General features: G+C 39.9%; 1 protein-coding gene across 1 annotated transcript in view; it reads left to right on the top strand.

The window, feature by feature from the left end:
- Positions 1 to 21,286, top strand: part of LOC134303127 (NACHT, LRR and PYD domains-containing protein 3-like) — a 50,419-nt gene continuing 29,133 nt past the window's right edge. Inside the window, exons 1-7 of the mRNA XM_062988438.1 lie at positions 1 to 126; positions 353 to 490; positions 16,881 to 16,942; positions 17,609 to 17,725; positions 17,919 to 17,970; positions 18,387 to 18,591; positions 18,931 to 20,713. Of these exons, the coding sequence (XP_062844508.1) occupies positions 1 to 126; positions 353 to 490; positions 16,881 to 16,942; positions 17,609 to 17,725; positions 17,919 to 17,970; positions 18,387 to 18,591; positions 18,931 to 20,713 (2,483 nt within the window). The remainder of the gene's footprint in view (positions 127 to 352; positions 491 to 16,880; positions 16,943 to 17,608; positions 17,726 to 17,918; positions 17,971 to 18,386; positions 18,592 to 18,930; positions 20,714 to 21,286) is intronic.

The following is a 21,286-nucleotide window of genomic DNA, read 5'->3' on the forward strand; positions in this document are numbered from 1 at the left end:
ATGGCTAATCTGCATAAAAGAATATCCGCGTACATTTCTGACAGGCAAAAGAAAGAGGAGGTGCAGGAGAGACTGGACGAACAAAGGAAGTGTTCAGTGCAACCTGGAGACAAGGTGTTTGTGAAGGTATTTGAAGTTGTTCGCAGCACGGGAACTGCGGTTCAGGTTAAGGGGTCTCCAACGTGGTACCATTTGTCGCATTGTGTTAAAGCGCCAAGTGAAGAGGTACTAGATTCACAAAGTCAGGAAGTTGAAGGTTCAAGAAAGTTAGAAGGGAATGTTGTGGAAGATGATGTGGAATATGTTGATGGGAGTGTGCATGTGTCTGATAATGTCGGAGATGACTCTGCAGTTAGTGAGCAGGAAAGGAGATATGGAGACATTGATTTTCAACATGTCCCAGGAACAGCAGAGCCTGTTTCTGAGGAGTGTGAAGCATCAGAGGTTACAAAGGGAAGTGATTCTGATGCAGGAGAATGCAGAGACACAGGTAGACAAAGGAGTCCAAGACCAGCTAGGAAAAGGGTTAGACCAAAGCGTTATGACGACTAGAGTGGTAGGAACTTCAGGGAAGTGTAATCTTTCAGCACTGAATGATTCTGAAAGTATGAGTGTGTTATGTTTAACTACGGTAGCGCCTCAGATGGTGACAATGGTGTCAACTCTTAAGAAGAAGGTAGTTAGAGCCAAGTTAGGAGGAGCAGTTTATCTTCCCTGTAAATGCTCGAGGTTTAATGTTGGTGGTAGTAATCCTCCTGTGTGGAGCAATAGTCGTGGTGAAGAAGTGTTACTAACAGGACCTGAGGTTGATACTGTGCCTCTTGATCAGAGGAAATATATTTTGCTGAATGACGTAAGGTGGTTGACAGTCAGTGATGATTGTACACTTTTTGTGAGAAATATTACTAGAGAAGACCTAGGGGAATATACATGTACTTATTATGAGCCGGAGTTTAAATTCATTCCCTTGGTAAATAGTTGGAGAGGAGGTTATATAACTTGTAAAGTGGTGGTTATGATAGTAGATTTGAGTCCTGTGGAGATGTTTACGGTTGCTAAGAGAATTGAGGAGCAAGCCACTACAGCGACTACTCTAGGGGTAAATAGAACACGGATGAGGAGTATTATTTTAGTTCCGGAAACAACTAAGAGTGTTAATACATCAGTGGAGATTACTACTGTAGCTGCGACTTTGAAGAGAATGGATGCTACTACAGTGATGGTGAAAGCGTCTACTTTTGTCACTTCTGGAAATACTACAAGTAAGGTTGATACAAGGGCAACCTTTGTTAATAATTCGGTGACGACGATGTTGCCTAAGAATTTTGTAACAGTGACTCAAATACCTGACATGACGACTTTGAACTTTAAGGAAGTGGTGAATATAACTCAGAAGCCTATGTTAAAGATAGAGCTTAGTGTAAACAGTAGTAGTAAGATGTCTGAACCTAGGAAGCAGATGGAGGAAGAGAAGGGTGTAAATTCATCTGTGACAACTCAGAGGACTGTTTTAGATGTTAAAGATCAGTTCTTAGATTTTGACTGGACATCAGAAGAAATGACTGACCAGTACCGTTCATTACAGAAGAGAGAAACTAAGTGGAAGGCATTTGGATTCGATTCTTCAGTGTTACAAATCTCAGACCCATGGGCAAGTAGGAATTTGTGGTTCCAGCAGTTAACTCATTCGATAAGATCAGTTAGACGACTGAATGGTCCATGTGTAGTGAAAGTTCCAACACCAGGTACATGGCCTTCAATTCTGGAGATGGTACCGGAGCCGTTGCTTGCTATATGTCAGTCTTATGCGCTATCGTGGTTGTTATATCAGCAGCAATCAGGAGGAGATAGATTGATGGCTTTGTCGGTGCATTTGTTTAGACCTAAGAATAATTGTTCTTGGTTGAGAGATTTACCATATGTGAATTTACTTGATCAACATGAAAATGTGTTGACAGCGGTTCCTGATGCGATGGAGGTGACGCCTGTGGGAGCTAAAGATTGTTTTTGTTCAAATGAAACTAGTAAAGGAACTAGAATGTTTATGGGAATATCAGATTGTGACAATTATATGATGGATTTGGGTGAGCGTAAGCAGAAGGCTAAGAGTGATTTATTTAAGGTGACTTTTTATATGCCACACCGTAAACAGAGCAGAACTTTGATGGTGTGGAATCAGATTTTGCCTGGAAATGTGACTATAGGAAATTTTAAAGATATTTGGTGGGTTTGTGGTGATAAAGCTTATATATTTCTGCCATATGGGTGGATAGGATGTTGTTACATGGCAACATTGAAGCTTCCATATGAGGCTGTTCAGAGAGGTGAAAGACCTGATGAGGGCCAATCTGAGGCTGTTTCTGGAAGTAGAAAGAAAAGGGACATTCCTACCATTGGAGAATAAGTATAGGAGAAAAGTGGGGTATAGGCTTATTTCCATGGTATGGTGTGACATTTTTAGCAGATCACATTGATAATATTACCTACACCCTACAGGGTTTTGCAAATGAAACTGTGAGAGGGTTTGAATACTTATCAAATACTCAGAAAAGTCACAGATTGACGTTACTGAAACATGATATGGCTCTTGATTACATTTTGGCCAAACAGGGTGGCCTGTGTGTAGCTTTGAACTTGACAGAAGATGCCTGTTATACTTTGATTCCTGATAATTCTGATAATATGACTAGTGTTATAGATGCATTGAAGCATATAAGGGATGCGTTTGGAGCGTCGGAAGGAGCTGGATGGTCTGCGAATGCTTGGCTGCAGGAGAAATTAGGACCGTTGGGAGCAGTGTTAGTTCAGATTTTGGTAGCGGTTCTTCTGTCATTATGTGTGATGTTTTGTTTTTGTACGCTGTTATTGACCTTTGCGAAGGCTATGATAATGAGATGGGTTGGAGTTGTGATGCCTGGCGATAGGGTTCAGATGCCATTATTACGAGGGACTGACATGGACGATGACGAGGAACTGGTAATAGAAGGTGAACTGATGGAAACATATCCATTTTGAATATATAATCTCATTATAATCTCATTATATGACTGTAGTCTTACTGTGTATTGGGGTTATTTTATGTAGTAATTTTATGAAAGTATGATCCTGTGCATCTTCACATTTATGTATACATCTATGTATGAGGGGTTATTAATTTGCATTTGATGTTTCAATTTGCATCTGTTGTTTATGCAAAAGATACTGGTTGGTGTTCTTTCTTTCCTTCTAGTATGAAAGGGGGGAGACCACTTTCTGGATGATTGATTATTCAAGGACCCTGATGTGCTGAAGGGGTTCATACAGCTCACGTGAGGACAATAAGAATGGTCTGAAAGACTCTGAACAAGGACTCTGTGATAAAGGTCAAGATTCAATACATCATCAAGACTACATAGAGTCACATGGAGAGTCAGTGCTGCTGAGGAGCTGCAGTGTGATACATTCTTATGTATTTCTTATGTTATTCTATACAAATAGATGTGTGCTGTTATATTGTAGTATGTAATTATGAGTAACTGTATTTAATGTGATGTTTTGTCTTTGGGGGTATTAGTCATTTGGTGAATGATTAAGTCATATAATTCAATTATTTAATAATTGCTGTTATGAGGTAGGTACATTGGGGACCTCAGAGTTTTTGTTCGTTTCTCGATGGATTAGGGACAGATTGATTGATAGGTAGGAACAAGGTCCAATAGAGCAATCCGAAGGGTCGACCTGTTGATCTTTGGACATTATTGATTTTCTTTTCTGAGGTTTTCAAATGTATTTGCTAAAATCATAATCTTATCAAATATAATAGTGCCACTTTTAGTTTGGGGTAAAGTTGGATGTGATCCTTTCAAATATAATGGTTCCTTCTTTAGATTCTGGGGAAAATTGGACTGGAGTGCAATATGTGGCCGCCTGGGCAGAGGGGTCGCGAGTGAGTTTTTTCCTGTCTAGATTGATTGATTGATGGACATTTCAGAAGGACGATACTGCCTGATAGGTTTTTCGCTCCCGCACTCCATAAAAGTTGCTAAGTGCTAAATTTAAGTGACACATATAGGTGGGAGGAACAGGTATTATGTTATGTCTATAACCATTATTAATTATGTTTTTCTCTTGAGTTTTGAGACTGATTAGCCTCAAAGGGGGGAATGAGGTGTATTTTATATAGATATTAATTCATATGTGTATTTTATTCATATGTGTGTTATGTGTTGTGGCCCCACTGTTAGGGAACACAATTTTGTAGAAGGCATTCAGAGGGGGTCAGTGTGCCCCTCAGAGACACATTCCTATGGACGGACATATGGAATGTATTTATGTGAGGCTCTGTCCCGGGGAAGCACTCTTAAATGTATGGAAAGCTGTAAGGTTCCCAATGATAGGATGGGGAGGCCTGTCCAGCATAAGACGGAGGTTGGTGCTAAGGGTTAGAATGGGGTTTTAGTTCAATGTATATATTCTACCATGGGAGGGCTTAGCTCTCTCTCAGTATTTGAGAGATCAAAGTGGAAACAGATGTGCTGTATGTAAATCGCTGGGGTATTTAAACCTGAGGTTGGCGTAAAGAAGGCAGAAGAAGAATCAGCTACTTTTTCTCCGGGCATAATCGCGAAATGTCTGTACTGACACTACTCATTTCTTTGAATAAACCTCTTAATTAAACATGAGTTAGTGTCAACGGAGTTGTCATTTCGTTATCAGTGCTTCACCAAGACAAAAGACACCTCATTATAAACACTACAGTGATGCTGGTGATGTATTTAACTCTTGTCATTATGTAGAACAAGTTTAACCTATAGATCAGTCCATTATACTAACAACACAGAGGGGGGAACAGATTTACCTGGAGACCTGGGGAATATGGTTCCCCACATGGATTTTATTGTGTAATGATTCTTTTTTTTAACTACAAGCACACACATTTTAAGAACAAAATATCTGTATTAGAAATTAGTGTTAAACTAAATTATACATATATTACAATTATGCAAATACATAATAAAGAAATCCACCTCAATGCAAAGTAAAATTTAAATACTTGAAAAACTAACATATTTATAGCTTAATAAAATAGCTTTGTTTTAAATAAAATCTGACATGTGCAAATGTATTTGGGATGGTGCCCTGGGATTGACTAGCATCACATCCATAGTGCACTCCTGCCATACGTCCAGTTTTCCCAGGAACAGTTCTGGATCCACCACGGCCATGACCAGGATGAAGCAGTTACTAAACAGAAATGAATGATTAATTTACTATCGACTTTTAAAATAAACTAAAAAAGCAACATAAAATAAAATACAGCAACAAGCAAACTTTTTAGAAATAACGTCCCAGTTAATCTTGGTCTAATGTTCAGTACATGCTGAACAATGAAGATCTTCCTCTACTGGTGGGTTGCCAACACATGACTGGTGGTACCATCTGTCACATCCATCACAGGCAATCTCACTGATCACACAGTCCTTCAATTGATCAATAAAAAGGCACAAAATAGTTTTATGGTTACATTAGACTTCTCATTTAAAAAAAGTTTGCTTGTTGCTGTATTTTATTTTATTTTACTCTTTCTGTATCTCAAACATGTACTTAAACGTGTTCAATTTTTAAATGATTTATTAACAACAATAATAACAATAACAGCAACTAAAACAACAACAACAAGAACTAATTACAAGTCTCAGGAGGATGAGTGTAAATTTTTTTACAAATGTAGGTTGTGAGCGACACATTAAATTCAGCACATTCAAAATGTGCCCATCTACTACAAAGGTCACAGTGCACCTGAAAAATCAGGTTCTAAACTAGTAATCTGAAACAACGCTATACAAATCAGTGAATAATGTTCACAATAACCTAAAAGATGAAATAGTATAGCTGCTCTAAATATTTACCATTTCAATCATGCTCCTGTCAGCAGTCTTGCAGCATGGAGCAAATTATGCAGTAATCCTCTACATTTCCTATAAACCAAGTGGTTTTTAATTATTTACCTTAACTTAATACTAGTGATTAGTGTAGTTGTTGTTTAGTATGCATGTGCACAGAACATGATAAACATATTTAATATGGAAAGGACACTATTACTTAACTTACTTCGATATGCACTGTAAGCCCAGACTTTATATTTAATCAAACATTTTTAGTACAACATACATAAATTATTTAAGTTTTTTTGCTCTACTATAAAATGCAGAGTACATTGTACTACTTTGAGTACACATTTAAATGTGCTAAAAGATTTAAGTTTACTAAACAAAAAAAAATACTTCACCATTTACATGTAAGTCCGCCTTTTTTCAGCTTGCTGTTGGTGTATCAGGCAGCCATTTGTTTTAACTTTTGTAACCTGTTGTTGCAAATTACTTTTTACTTTTCATTGAAGGCTTTTTGCAAAAGTAAACTTGTCTTCCTGAAATGTCTTTTGTGAAGTGGAACCTTTGTTAAACTAAGTGGACAAACATTTTCTTCCTCATTATGCTATTTTTGAGTAGCATGTGCACCAGTCTGATGGGGCTTTTTCATATTCCGTCTAATTTTGGTTAATGTTGTACTTTACTTAACAATTTTGTTTAAAATAAATGATCTTAATGTTGACACTAAATAAAAAATCAAACAGCGCTGCTTTATTTGCCGTATTTAGGCTACATGCTAGCATGTTAGCATGCTAGCCTTCATACGAAGCAAAGAGTGTGCTGGCTTGCTTTATTTTAATCCTTAAATTAATGCTATTAATGTTGATTTTAATACTTCTGTTTCTTGTTTCTTTTTGTTGTTTTACAGGTTCATGGTTACTGTGAGGAGCTGTTTGTGTTTCATCAGAACTTTATATACAGTTTGTAGTTTTAAAGATGTTTTCTTGACATGTTGTATTTTAAGTAAATACTTCTGAAGTGAAATAAAGAAAAATAATTTTATAATTGTGTCTGTTTCTCTATAAACATTTGTAATTCATATTTAAAATGTAATTAACATGAAAACTAAGAAGAAATAAATAGTTTTTTCCATTGAGCTCAAGATATTAAGTAGAATTATTGGGAAAAGCAGTTGGTATAACAAAAAAAAGAAAGTTTAATCAACTTGCCTTTTAGGTGTAATAACTTAATGTTTTAAGTTATGCTAACTCAAGTTTTCATTATACATTACTTAACTTTTTTAAGGCAACCGGTTTCCTCACATTTTTTAAGTAGATTGAACTTATCCGGGCTTACAGTGTGTAAGCAGTGAGCTGGCAGTTTCCATTGGTGCAGCACTCACAGCTTGTTGAGTTGTTTGAACTTCAGTTATTACCTCCTTTAAAAGGAAGTCCTCTGCAAACTAACAGTTATTTATGTAAACCTTTATTATAATCCACTTAATAACACATTTATATGCTTCTAAATATGAATAGAAATGAAGCTTCAGTATTAAAACTCCACAACTGCTTGAATCCAGCTGCCGGTTGTGCTGCATTGTTTTACACTGCCACCTAACCCTGCTGTCATCAAGTCCCCTTGTCTTCAAAACATTCCTATTAATTCATGGACACATTAGCACGTTACAAACTTTAACAAATCATAACCAGTATAAAATGTGTTCAATAACAATGTTACCTCCAGTTACGCATAACTTACACATATTTTAAAGTTACCCAGATTAGACTATAAACACTTAAGATAATATACTTGCCCTGACTGTTACAGTTTCAATAATCCAGCTGTTTTTTTTTTTATAAATGAAAGTGTTTCTCATAAGGTAACTTATAATGCATGTACGGTTCTCAAATACAATATAACATTACGGTTAGCAATATCATACTTTGTTCAGAATACTTACAACAAGAATCCAGTGTGCTCCAGTGTTTACAGGGCACAACCAAACATTCTCCGCTGGAAATGTCATCTGTTTGAAATGTTAAATAGCATATTAATGACTGTTTTAGAAGTACTTACTAACACCTTCTATGAAACAGAATTAGCTACCTTACTAACACATCTAAACTGTCCAGCAAACAATGATGAACCCACAACTGCACATAACTGATGTACAGCCATCTGTGAAAATGAACACACAACAAGTAGTAATTGTACAAAATGACTGGGCAGGAAATGTGCCAATATTACTGGACGTAACCTAATATTTGTATGGACCTTCAATCTCAACGAGAACAAAGTGGCACCCAGGTTCACATCCCAGTCATTCTGCTGCTCCTTCACAAGTTTCTTAATGGCTCTAAAATGTACACACACAATTAGTACCAACATTTGGTAATCGCCTAATAATTCTGGTTATTACTAAATAATAAAATTTAACGCTTTATGTTGTCATTGTTTTTTTCATCCAGGCCATTTGTTGGAGGACGATATGCTGCGGTCACACTTCAATGCACAACATCTCACAAAGCCTGTGGTTGAGCTTTAATACAACACATTTATAGCCAAAGACATAAGCAAGACATTTATTCATAATAATACATTGCAAGGTAAAAAGGTGATGCGAGTGGTTAGCACTATTGCCTTACAGCCCCAAAGATCCCTAATTTGGTCCCTGGTACAAACTCTCTGTGTGGAGTTCTGCATGTTCTCCCCATATCTGTTTGGGATTTCTCTGGGTTCTCTAGTTTCCACCCACATCTCAAAGACTCTATAAAGTTATTCTAAGTCAATAAAATCCCTGATCAACAGCTGGTAAAATGTAACAAAGCAACTTCATACTTTCACACATCAGAGGAACTGCTAACATGTATGTATGGAGCTGCAAACATAAAGTATGTTTGAATGGTACTTACTTCATTGACGAATTCTCTTCCTTGATCCGAGAGGATGCGTTTGGGACGTCCATGTCTGTATATAATCGAACAGAGATGTCTTGTAACCTCAGCTGCAGATTTACTTCTTAAAGGAAAGACCTCAACCCACTTAGAGAAATAATCTGTAGCAGTTTAAATGTACTGGAAGCCATCAGAGGTTTCTGAAAATGGTCCTGTTAGGTCTATCCCAATGAGCTACCAGACATCTGATACCTTATAAAGGAAAAAATAATTTTATATATATATATACAGTGTATCACAAAAGTGAGTACACCCCTCTCATTTCTGCAGATATTTAAGTATATCTTTTCATGGGACAACACTGACAAAATGACACTTTGACACAATGAAAAGTAGTCTGTGTGCAGCTTATATAACAGTGTAAATTTATTCTTCCCTCAAAATAACTCAATATACAGCCATTAATGTCTAAACCACCGGCAACAAAAGTGAGTACACCCCTTAGTGAAAGTTCCTGAAGTGTCAATATTTTGTGTGGCCACCATTATTTCCCAGAACTGCCTTAACTCTCCTGGGCATGGAGTTTACCAGAGCTTCACAGGTTGCCACTGGAATGCTTTTCCACTCCTCCATGACGACATCACGGAGCTGGCGGATATTCGAGACTTTGCGCTCCTCCACCTTCCGCTTGAGGATGCCCCAAAGATGTTCTATTGGGTTTAGGTCTGGAGACATGCTTGGCCAGTCCATCACCTTTACCCTCAGCCTCTTCAATAAAGCAGTGGTCGTCTTAGAGGTGTGTTTGGGGTCATTATCATGCTGGAACACTGCCCTGCGACTCAGTTTCCGGAGGGAGGGGATCATGCTCTGCTTCAGTATTTCACAGTACATATTGGAGTTCATGTGTCCCTCAATGAAATGTAACTCCCCAACACCTGCTGCACTCATGCAGCCCCAGACCATGGCATTCCCACCACCATGCTTGACTGTAGGCATGACACACTTATCTTTGTACTCCTCACCTGATTGCCGCCACACATGCTTGAGACCATCTGAACCAAACAAATTAATCTTGGTCTCATCAGACCATAGGACATGGTTCCAGTAATCCATGTCCTTTGTTGACATGTCTTCAGCAAACTGTTTGCGGGCTTTCTTGTGTAGAGACTTCAGAAGAGGCTTCCTTCTGGGGTGACAGCCATGCAGACCAATTTGATGTAGTGTGCGGCGTATGGTCTGAGCACTGACAGGCTGACCCCCCACCTTTTCAATCTCTGCAGCAATGCTGACAGCACTCCTGCGCCTATCTTTCAAAGACAGCAGTTGGATGTGACGCTGAGCACGTGCACTCAGCTTCTTTGGACAACCAACGCGAGGTCTGTTCTGAGTGGACCCTGCTCTTTTAAAACGCTGGATGATCTTGGCCACTGTGCTGCAGCTCAGTTTCAGGGTGTTGGCAATCTTCTTGTAGCCTCGGCCATCTTCATGTAGCGCAACAATTCGTCTTTTAAGATCCTCAGAGAGTTCTTTGCCATGAGGTGCCATGTTGGAACTTTCAGTGACCAGTATGAGAGAGTGTGAGAGCTGTACTACTAAATTGAACACACCTGCTCCCTATGCACACCTGAGACCTAGTAACACTAACAAATCACATGACATTTTGGAGGGAAAATTACAAGCAGTGCTCAATTTGGACATTTAGGGGTGTAGTCTCTTAGGGGTGTACTCACTTTTGTTGCCGGTGGTTTAGACATTAATGGCTGTATATTGAGTTATTTTGAGGGAAGAATAAATTTACACTGTTATATAAGCTGCACACAGACTACTTTTCATTGTGTCAAAGTGTCATTTTGTCAGTGTTGTCCCATGAAAAGATATACTTAAATATCTGCAGAAATGTGAGGGGTGTACTCACTTTTGTGATACACTGTATATATATGTGTGTGTGTGTGTGTGTGTGTGTGTGTGTTCTTCAGCACCTTTACCTTAATGCATTGTAATGTCTGGACAGCAGTCAGTGGTTTTCCAACCTTCTGACAACTGTCACACTCCAACACCTACAAGATATAAAGTGTTAATATTTATATGGCTTGTACAGTACATAAAGGGAACATATGTACACAAACACACTCCCAACTGTCAATGTCAACTGACATTTCAGGACAGTAAAATCTGGAACCCATTGCACTCCGTGTTTTTAAGATGCCTGTACGCCCACCAATCGGAGAGGAGTGAAGCTCCTGAAAAAGGTGTTTGGCCTCTTTGGTTTTCACCACCTTTCTGTTTCCATGAAACAGTTCTCCATCTACATTCACAATAAAAAAATGGAATTACAGATTTGTATTCACAGAACATCTTGTGTATTAGCCAGTATACTAAAACAGTTTGTGGTTAATAAAATGCTAACCCTTTAGGTGAGATTTGGAGGCAGATTTAGCCTCTGTGATTTATCATACCCGGTTGGATATGATCCCACAGTGACAAAATTGTTAATAACCTCCCACTTCTCATCCATATCTGAAAAGAAAAACATACAATAAAGAACAAATACGCAGAACAGAACTGACAATGGTCCTTTTTATACAGAGTAACAACAGAAATAGTTTTACATACAAAAAAGAACTATATACAAGATATCATTATAAATGCTGAAAATACCCCTCAGTAACCACTTTATTACACATAACCTTGGCTGTGGCTATTAAACCGCTAGGTCAGCACAATGTACACGTATCACGTCCTGATCGTGTTATGATGTGGGGGGGAAGGACCCAAGGATGCGGAGGTTTAACTAAAAAAGGGTTTTATTTACAAAATCATAAACATAATATACATAAAATAAAAGGAATAACAATAACAAAAAACACTTCGGGGAATCCCGAAGGCAGCCGGACGTCGGGGGCTGAAAAGGAACAAAAAAAACATACAAAAGAAAAGGGGAAGCGCGAGGCGCGAACCCAGGACTCTTGTCTCCCGACCGGGAGCTTTAACAGCCTGCCACAGCGGCGCTAGTGGCAGACTCGCTCCCGGCGCTATTGAAGCAAAGAGTGGGTTCGCGAGATGGAACACCTCGCGCTGTTGGCCGAAGAAGGGGGGGGTAACACCGACAATAGCTGCGTGGCATGGCGCTTTCCAGCAACTTATGCTGGCTAGAGCCATGCCAGCTACCGGGTGTGCTTGATTTGCGGGTTTCAAAAGTTAAAAGGCAAAGGCGCTGTCACCAGCCCGGGTGGCTGGGAAGTGGCCATTTGCACATGCGCTCCAGAAGGCGGAACGTGACGCTGTCACCAGCGGTAGCTGGGAGGGGGTCACGTTCCTCTGGGCGCAATAATGGGGTCTCTAGGTGGCGGCGGCACGGCGGCTCGACGGCTCGGCGGCAGCGGCCCGACGGCGACCTGAGAGCGGCAACCAGGCGGCGGCGGCGGCACGACAGCTGCGGCACTATGGCGGCAGCTTGGCGGCGGCGGCGGCGTGGTGGCGCCCACTAGCGGTGGCCCGGCGGCAGCGGCACGGCGGCGGCGGCACAGTGCAGCGGCACAACCTAAAGATAAAAAACAATAAACATAAAAGGACACCGCAGTGTCAAACAAACTCAAAGAAAGAAAAAATAATCAGCCAACAAGAGCAGAAGGTGCGACGGCTACAGCTCTGCACCTATCCCTTAAATAAGGGAAGGCACAGGTGTAGCCACTTCGCCCTAACGAGCTGGCCAGGTAATAAAAGGCACAGCTCGTTTCTGCTCTGTGAGGCCTGTGGCATCAGGGAGAGATGGTACATTCCCCTGATGCCACAGAGCCTAACAGTACCCCCTTCTTAAGGAGACCTCTCCTGAGGTCTCCAGCCGGCGGTCCCGTCCCCACCAGTGGCTAAAAGCCACTGGGGGAGTGCCCCCCCAAAAAATTTTTTGGGAGAGGACGGGGTCCTCCGCTGGGTCCAGTAATGGTCGCACCTTGCTGTTATGATGTGGGGGGGAAGGACCCAAGGATGCGAAGGTTTAACTAAAAAAGGGTTTTATTTACAAAATCATAAACATAATATACATAAAATAAAAGGAATAACAATAACAAAAAACACTTCGGGGAATCCCGAAGGCAGCCGGACGTCGGGGGCTGAAAAGGAACAAAAAAAACATACAAAAGAAAAGGGGAAGCGCGAGGCGCGAACCCAGGACTCTTGCCTCCCGACCGGGAGCTTTAACAGCCTGCCACAGCGGCGCTAGTGGCAGACTCGCTCCCGGCGCTATTGAAGCAAAGAGTGGGTTCGCGAGATGGAACACCTCGCGCTGTTGGCCGAAGAAGGGGGGGGTAACACCGACAATAGCTGCGTGGCATGGCGCTTTCCAGCAACTTATGCTGGCTAGAGCCATGCCAGCTACCGGGTGTGCTTGATTTGCGGGTTTCAAAAGTTAAAAGGCAAAGGCGCTGTCACCAGCCCGGGTGGCTGGGAAGTGGCCATTTGCACATGCGCTCCAGAGGGCGGAACGTGACGCTGTCACCAGCGGTAGCTGGGAGGGGGTCACGTTCCTCTGGGCGCAATAATGGGGTCTCTAGGTGGCGGCGGCACGGCGGCTCGACGGCTCGGCGGCAGCGGCCCGACGGCGACCTGAGAGCGGCAACCAGGCGGCGGCGGCGGCACGACAGCTGCGGCACTATGGCGGCAGCTTGGCGGCGGCGGCGGCGTGGTGGCGCCCACTAGCGGTGGCCCGGCGGCAGCGGCACGGCGGCAGCGGCACGGCGGCGGCGGCACAGTGCGGCGGCACAACCTAAAGATAAAAAACAATAAACATAAAAGGACACCGCAGTGTCAAACAAACTCAAAGAAAGAAAAAATAATCAGCCAACAAGAGCAGAAGGTGCGACGGCTACAGCTCTGCACCTATCCCTTAAATAAGGGAAGGCACAGGTGTAGCCACTTCGCCCTAACGAGCTGGCCAGGTAATAAAAGGCACAGCTCGTTTCTGCTCTGTAAGGCCTGTGGCATCAGGGAGAGATGGTACATTCCCCTGATGCCACAGAGCCTAACAGATCGTGTCTGAACTACCTTTTGTGTTGTAAAGTTAAGGTGGCAGATAAAGATTAAAAAAATATAGATGTATAAAAAGTGCACCTAAACACAAGCACTAAACCGAGGTATAAACGTGGTTAAATTCAACGTTCATTAATTTAACAGTTAAGGCTAAGCAACATCATTCAATCACGTTTAGCCAATTCGTGCACCTTGCACAGTTATCTAACAAAATAACATTAAACTAACTTGCATAAGAACGGTATTACATATATTTCAACATTACACTTTTAAAGAATTAAAATTAAAACCATGCAATACTAACCGCTAGCAGAAATGAATTATGCTAACATTATACGAAATTATAGGCGTCGAAGGTAGCACTAAATTATAGGCGTTTCAGTTAACGAGTCAAAACTGATGTGCACATGCTCAGTAGGACATCTGGATGGGTAGGACAAATCGACAGAACACCGACCGTTAGTTAATTTAGCGTGCGCGCTATTTAAAATAGTTCTTCAGTAACACAAACTTGTAGTTTATCTCAATCAAAGCAGAGCTTTAACACAAACTGAATGTCTGTGATCCACGTTTTAGAGAGTTAATACAGAGTTATATTCAACTATTAACAAGAAACTTGTTTTAATGCACCTGCAGCTGCGTCCACCATGTTTGCTCAAAAATCACAATATGCTAATTAGATGGCTTTAACCAATAGCAAGAGAGTAGCGTATTACATCAGACGCTCGTTAAGTATTAAATTAAAAACATTGAGTTTAAAGGTTACGTTTACTTAAAATCTGTAAGTTTTTTTAAATTAAAACTGGACATTTCGTTGTATGGACTTAAATGTTTTAAGCTGTTTGAACTATTTTGCATGTTTTGGTTTTGAGTAAAGATAGCTTAATAGCAGCTTTAGCTAATACAGCTTCAAGGCGTCTTGGGACAGAAGCTACGAGCTTGGCCCCCTTGTTTCTAGACAATTTTGCCCATTTCTCTTGGCATTTCCTTGCAAGCTCTGTCAGGTTGGATGGGGGGTGTCGGTACACGCCCATTTCCAGCTCCTTGCACAGATGTTTGATTAGATTCAGGTCTGGGCTCTGGCTGAGCCACTCAAGGACAATCACAGACTTTCTCTGAAGCCACGCCTTTGTTCTCTTGGCTGTGTGCTTCGGGTCGTTGTCATGTTGGAAGGTGAACCTTCGCTCCAGTCTGAGGTCCAGAGCGCTCTGGAGCAGCTTTTCTTTTGTTTGTTTGTCTTAGTTTGCAGCATTGTTTTCTTTACACTTTAATGAATACAGTTTTGCCGAGTCTCTTTTTGTTGGACCTGACTTGTTCCTCCTGCTGGTCCTTTGCTGTTATTCTTTCATTCTAATTTCTGTATTGTAACTGTCACAGACTGCTGTAACATGTGCACAAGTCTTGCTGAACATCCCTTTAGTATTTGCAATATAATATTTGTGCTTGTAAATAAAGATAGTTTTACTAAGGTAAACTTGCAGTACAGTTTGCTTGTTGTAAAGTACAGATGTAGTAAAAAAAATGGTCTGAAAGTCTGATGTCAGCGTAACCAACACTGTAATTGAGTGTTAAATATGAGCAGTAAATACTGTTTTAGAATTACAGCAACTTCACATTTTGCAGGAAGGAAAAATAGATACAACATGTGGCATGAACAAATGTTACGGCACATTTAGGTGTGTTTCTCTCTCATTTGTTCAGTTTAGTAAATAATCCACGATAGTGCATTAAATGAGCAGGAAATGACATCATTTCATTAGATGACGTTGTTGTTCATTATTTTTACTTGATCAATCATAAGATTTGAGCAGAGGTGCACAAACTTTAGCAGGAGACTGTGTGAGAGGACAGCAGTTACTTTCTGACAGAACTGGAAACAGGATCAGAGTTTGGGCGGATGTTGGTTTTAGTGCAGCGTTCACATGTAGACAAATTGTGTGAATTTAATACGATTGCATTTATGTCCTTTAGTGGTAACGCATTCAGTTTAATCTTATTATTCACACAGAACAAAAATATCATTTTGATTAATGTCTAAATCTGTTTGTATAACTGTTTAAACTAAAATCATCTCGAGTGTACGTAGATTCAGATTGTACTCGCGACTGAACTAAGAAAGTGAGAGATCTGGAGGAGCACTTGAATGCGGCATTGAACTCCATTTGGTTAAAGTGAAAGTGAAAGTATTTAGTGTGGAGGAGAGAAACGTCAAGAGGTTTTCCAGATAATCGCGGTGAGTATAAGAATATAAAACTGTAACATGTGAATGTTATAAATCCGTATTTGATGGATAAATGTTTAGGATCAGGTTTTAATGATCTGATATGTGTTGTGTTTAGGAACTGTCACATTTAACACCGTTATTTAGGCGTGTCAACAACAACACGGAGATTTTTTACACTTCTGTGTTTTTCTCTCATCCACACCAACTCACAAACCCACGATTAATGAAAACAGGATGAAGAGATTTCTGAAAACTGCTTCCTTGTTTTAGTCTGGATACTAAAATGTAGCTTTACACAGATGTTGTGACGTCAGCGTGCTGGTGTTTACACACATGCAGGCGGTGGACAAAATAACAGAAACACACAATCAATAATAAACATCAAACATCAAATAATAAAGATGTATGAGAGCATGTCATGAATAGTGTAAACTTCACTGAAGAAAGGTTGGAGTTCATTACTGATGTGTCCACGCTGTGTGTGATTATAAAGAAAGCACTAATCTAACACACTGATGAGAGGGAGATTGTTATTAATACACTTTCATTTATTTAAGAATGTCATTTAGAATTAAGAATGTAAACCAGATCAGAGTTACTGGCATACTGGTGTAAAAGTAATAAAAAATAAATGTCTTAGCTGGGATGTAAAACTCTCTGTAATGCTTTTAGAGTATGTGACTTCAGTTGAACTAAACTAGCTGCTAGTTAGCTAAGCTGTCTGATTACTGTACCATGTCCTTGTTGGTGTTTCTCTGAACTGAAGCTTTTAGGTGCCCCTGTGCTTTATATAGAGTTATTTATGTTTGGTTTTTACTTCAGTGTTACTCCAGTGTGATGGAGGGTACGAGACCAGATTCACCTGAACCCAGCTGTGTCTCTATGAAGAGCAACAAGTCAATAGATCCTCCAGATAACTTTAAAGATGGAGGATGTTCTACTGATCTGAGGTCAGTATAATCTCATGGTGTGTTAGTGCCTTAGACCACTAGTGACCTTTTTTCTCCAAGACTAGACTGAATAGCTGAGACTGAGTCTACAAGAGTCAAATTCAAGACCAAGTCCAAATAAGAACTTGATATTATTGTTAATATTTATACTAAAATTGTAATAATAATTGATTATGTATTTAAGAATATAAAATCATCTCAGCCGTGGTTGAGTTATTAGCATACTGGTGTTATACAAAATAACATTGTTGAACGTAGCTAAGTTTGCAGACATTTAAAACTCAGACATGCTTTTTTTTTTTAATGGAAGATTTGACTTAAATGAACTAAATGATCTGCTAGTTGAGATACAGTAGCTGTCTGACTACTTTGTCATGACTTTGGAAGTGTTTGTTTAAAAATGTATTACCCCTGAATTTGCCAACATGACGTCTGTGTTAATAATTAAAACTTTTATGTGATGAAGTTGGTTTTGGTTACTGTGTAATGCTAAAATGCTAATACCAAAACAGCTTTTCTTGAACAAGCTAAAACAAGCTAAAACCAGCTATTTATTAAATCTTCCACAATGTTTCCAGCTTGAATTAGGATGAAAGAATCACATTTCCGATTTAGACATTCACCCATTTATTGGTTCTTTTATGTTTGGTTTTACCTGTACCCCAGTGTGATGGAGGGTACGAGACCAGATTCACCTGAACCCAGCTGTGTCTCCATGAAGAGCGACCGGTCAATAGATCCTCCACAAAACTCTAAAGATGGAGGATGTTCTACTGATCTGAGGTCAGTATAATCTCTAGTATGTTCTAGTGCAGTGTTTTTACTTCCAGTTTCTCCTGATCAAATGTATTAATCTCATTAAACTCTGTCCACTAAGCAATTCATTCATAAAAATACTAATCATCTAGGAAGTGTTTCAATAACAGGATGATAGAACCTGCTAGTGTTCAATACTGTTTTGTCTTTTTATTTACAGAACACAAAAGAAGAAATTAAATGTTACTTATCAGTTGGAATCCATATTTAAGGTTTGTATGTATGTGTGTGTAATTATAATAATGATGCTAATCTAATTTGCCGATTGGCTAAATGAATACTGTGAGGTATTTTATGTTGATTTTGGATTCTGGACCCTCCTTAGATGTTGTTCTGGTTCTTTTAGACCTGAATTATCTCTTGATTTTTGCCATATGGGATTATTGGGGCTTATTTGGGTTTATTAAACACACAACCTTCCACATTTTAATGCAGCTGGTTCGGACAGAGGTGAAATTCCAGTTTAAAGCCTAAACACATTTTAATGCACAATTACTGTTTATTCATTTACTGAACTTAATATGCAGAAAAACTACATCACTCCTTATATAATCACATAACTCAGTCATTTTCTTTATTACCTCATGGTGTTTATTGTGATGATCTGGTTCTCTAAATTCCTTAACAGGAACTGGAGCTCAAAGTCATCAGCATGTTAAAGAATGAGCTAAACAAGTTCAAAAAGCTACTGAATGAAGATTACCCAGCATGCTCTGAGCAGGAGGTAAAGGCTGTAGAAGATCTGAGTAGTTTCAGAGAGGGGACGCTAAAGATCACACTGGATGTTCTGAAGATCATGAATCAGACAGACCTTGCTAACACCCTGCAGAGGAGTAAGAGATCTACATACTTACATTATTAATTTATTTACCATTAGATAAACAAACTCTTCCATATTCATCTTGGTTCTAGAATCATCTATACTTTTGATTAGTCATTACATTATATTATAAAACATTTTATGACCATTAGGTACTTGATATTAGATGAGAATTCTAACTATGATATTGGTCACTACATCTCTACAAATAAACCAATTATAATCATAGAGGTTTATACTTATAAACAGAAATTAATTTATATACAAACCTATTATTTATTACAGTAATAAATTATATACTGTGTTTATTGATCATGCAGTAAAATATTAATCATCATCTTCTGTTTATTAGAACTATTAGTCCCTGTATATCAGAAAAAACTCAAATCCAATCTGAGAGAGAAATGTAAAAGAATCAGTGAAGGAATCTCCCAGCATGGAAGCTCAGCACTTCTGAATGAGATCTTCACAGAGCTCTACATCACAGAGGGTTGGAGTGAAGGCGTCAATAATGAACATGAGGTCAGACAGGTTGAAGCTACATCCAGGAGACCAGCAGTACAGGAGAATCCCATCAAATGTAACGACCTCTTTAAAGACACATCCATCAGAACTGTGCTGACCAAAGGAATCGCTGGAATTGGAAAAACAGTCTCAGTGCAGAAGTTCATTCTGGACTGGGCTGAAGGAAAAGCCAATCAGGACGTTGTCTTCATATTTCCACTTCCTTTTAGAGAGCTGAACTTGATGAAGCAGAAAAATCTCAGTCTGATGGAACTTCTTCATCAGTTTTTCCCAGAAGTGAAAGGTCTGCCATCATTAGACTGTGATGCGTATAAAGTTTTGTTCATCTTTGATGGTCTGGATGAGTGTCGACTTCCTCTAGATTTTCAAAATAATGAGCGATTGTGTAACGTAACAAAGTCAGTAAAAATGGATGTGCTGCTGACAAACCTCATCAAGGGGAACCTGCTTCCCTCTGCTCACCTCTGGATCACCACTCGACCAGGAGCAGCCAATCAGATCGCTACTGAGTGTGTAGACCAGGTAACAGAGGTACGAGGGTTCAGTGATCCTCAGAAAGAGACGTACTTCAGGAAGAGGATCAGAGATGAGAACCTGGCCAGTGAAATCATCACTCACATGAAGTCATCAAGAAGCCTCTACATCATGTGTCACATTCCAGTCTTCTGCTGGATCTCAGCCTCTGTTCTAGAGAGAATTCTGGATGGAGCCGAGAGGAAAGAGATCCCCAAAACTCTGACTCAGATGTTCACCCACTTCCTGATCTTTCAGATAAAACACAAGGAACAAAAGTATCATGGGAAATCTGACCCTGATCCACACCAGACCAGAGAGACGATACTGGCACTGGGAAAACTGGCCTTCCAACAGATGGAGAAAGGGAACCTGATCTTCTATGAAGAAGACCTGACAGAATGTGGCATTGATGTCAAAAACACATCAGTGTACTCAGGAGTCTGCACCCAAATCTTCAAAAAAGAGGCTGGACTGCACCTGGGTCAGGTCTTCAGCTTTGTGCACCTGAGTGTTCAGGAGTTTCTGGCTGCTTTATATGTATTTCTCACCTTCATCAACAAAAACAGAAATGTGCTGGTGATGCAAAACACTGGATTCTTTAACATCTTTAGAAAATATACGAACATGTCTGACTTTCTGAAGAGTGCAGTGGACAAGGCCTTAAAGAGTAAGAATGGACACCTGGATCTTTTCCTCCGCTTCCTCCTGGGTCTCTCACTGGAGTCCAACCAGACTCTCTTACGAGGCCTACTGCCACAAACAGAAAGTAGGTCTTACAACAAAGAGGAAACGGTCAAGTACATCAAGGAGAAGATCAGTGAGAATCCCTCTCCAGAGAAATCCATCAATCTGTTCCACTGTCTGAATGAACTGAACGATGATTCTCTAGTGCAGGAAGTCCAACAATACCTGAACAAAGGAGGTTCTCTTCATCATGATGAACACCGTCTGTCTCCTGCTCAGTGGTCGGCTCTGGTGTTTGTGTTGCTGAACTCAGATCAGAAGCTGGATGAGTTTGATTTGAGTAAATATAATCCATCACATGAAGGTCTTCTGAAGCTCCTGCCAGTGGTGAAAGAATCAAGAAGAGCTGAGTGAGTCATTTATTGACATTTGATTCATGAGTTTATCACTTAAACATTAATAATTAGATTTACGAAACTGAGAAGTTGCTAAACTAGTGTTGCAGTCTGATCTCAAAATGTGTCTGAAATTAACATTTATTTAGTAACATTAAAATAATAATGCTGTTTTTTTACACCACCTACTAACTTGCACTCTGCTAATTATGCAGAGTAGGGATTTAATGATACACTCCACCCATGATGCAATGTGATTCACAATACTGAGTTCACGATACATTTTTCTTCCCAAGACAAATTACACTACTCACAAAATGCTTTCTGGTGAAATTGATGGAAAAGGTAAAAAGTTCACGCTACAGTGATATTATATCATGAAAGTCGAGCATTTAGATAGAAGCATGCAATGGTGATTTCCTCATCTTAAACTATTTATTGAAACAAAAGCCAACAACAGTGGTGGGTATACCCCAAAAAAACATCTCAATGTCTCAATAACTTGTCATGTGCCCTTGAGCATCAATTACAGCTTGACAACGACGTCTCATGCTGTTCACAAGTCAACTTATTGTCTGCTGAGGCGTG

Source organism: Trichomycterus rosablanca, chromosome 2 (assembly GCF_030014385.1).
Source record: "Trichomycterus rosablanca isolate fTriRos1 chromosome 2, fTriRos1.hap1, whole genome shotgun sequence".
In the NCBI taxonomy this organism is placed as follows: domain Eukaryota; kingdom Metazoa; phylum Chordata; class Actinopteri; order Siluriformes; family Trichomycteridae; genus Trichomycterus; species Trichomycterus rosablanca.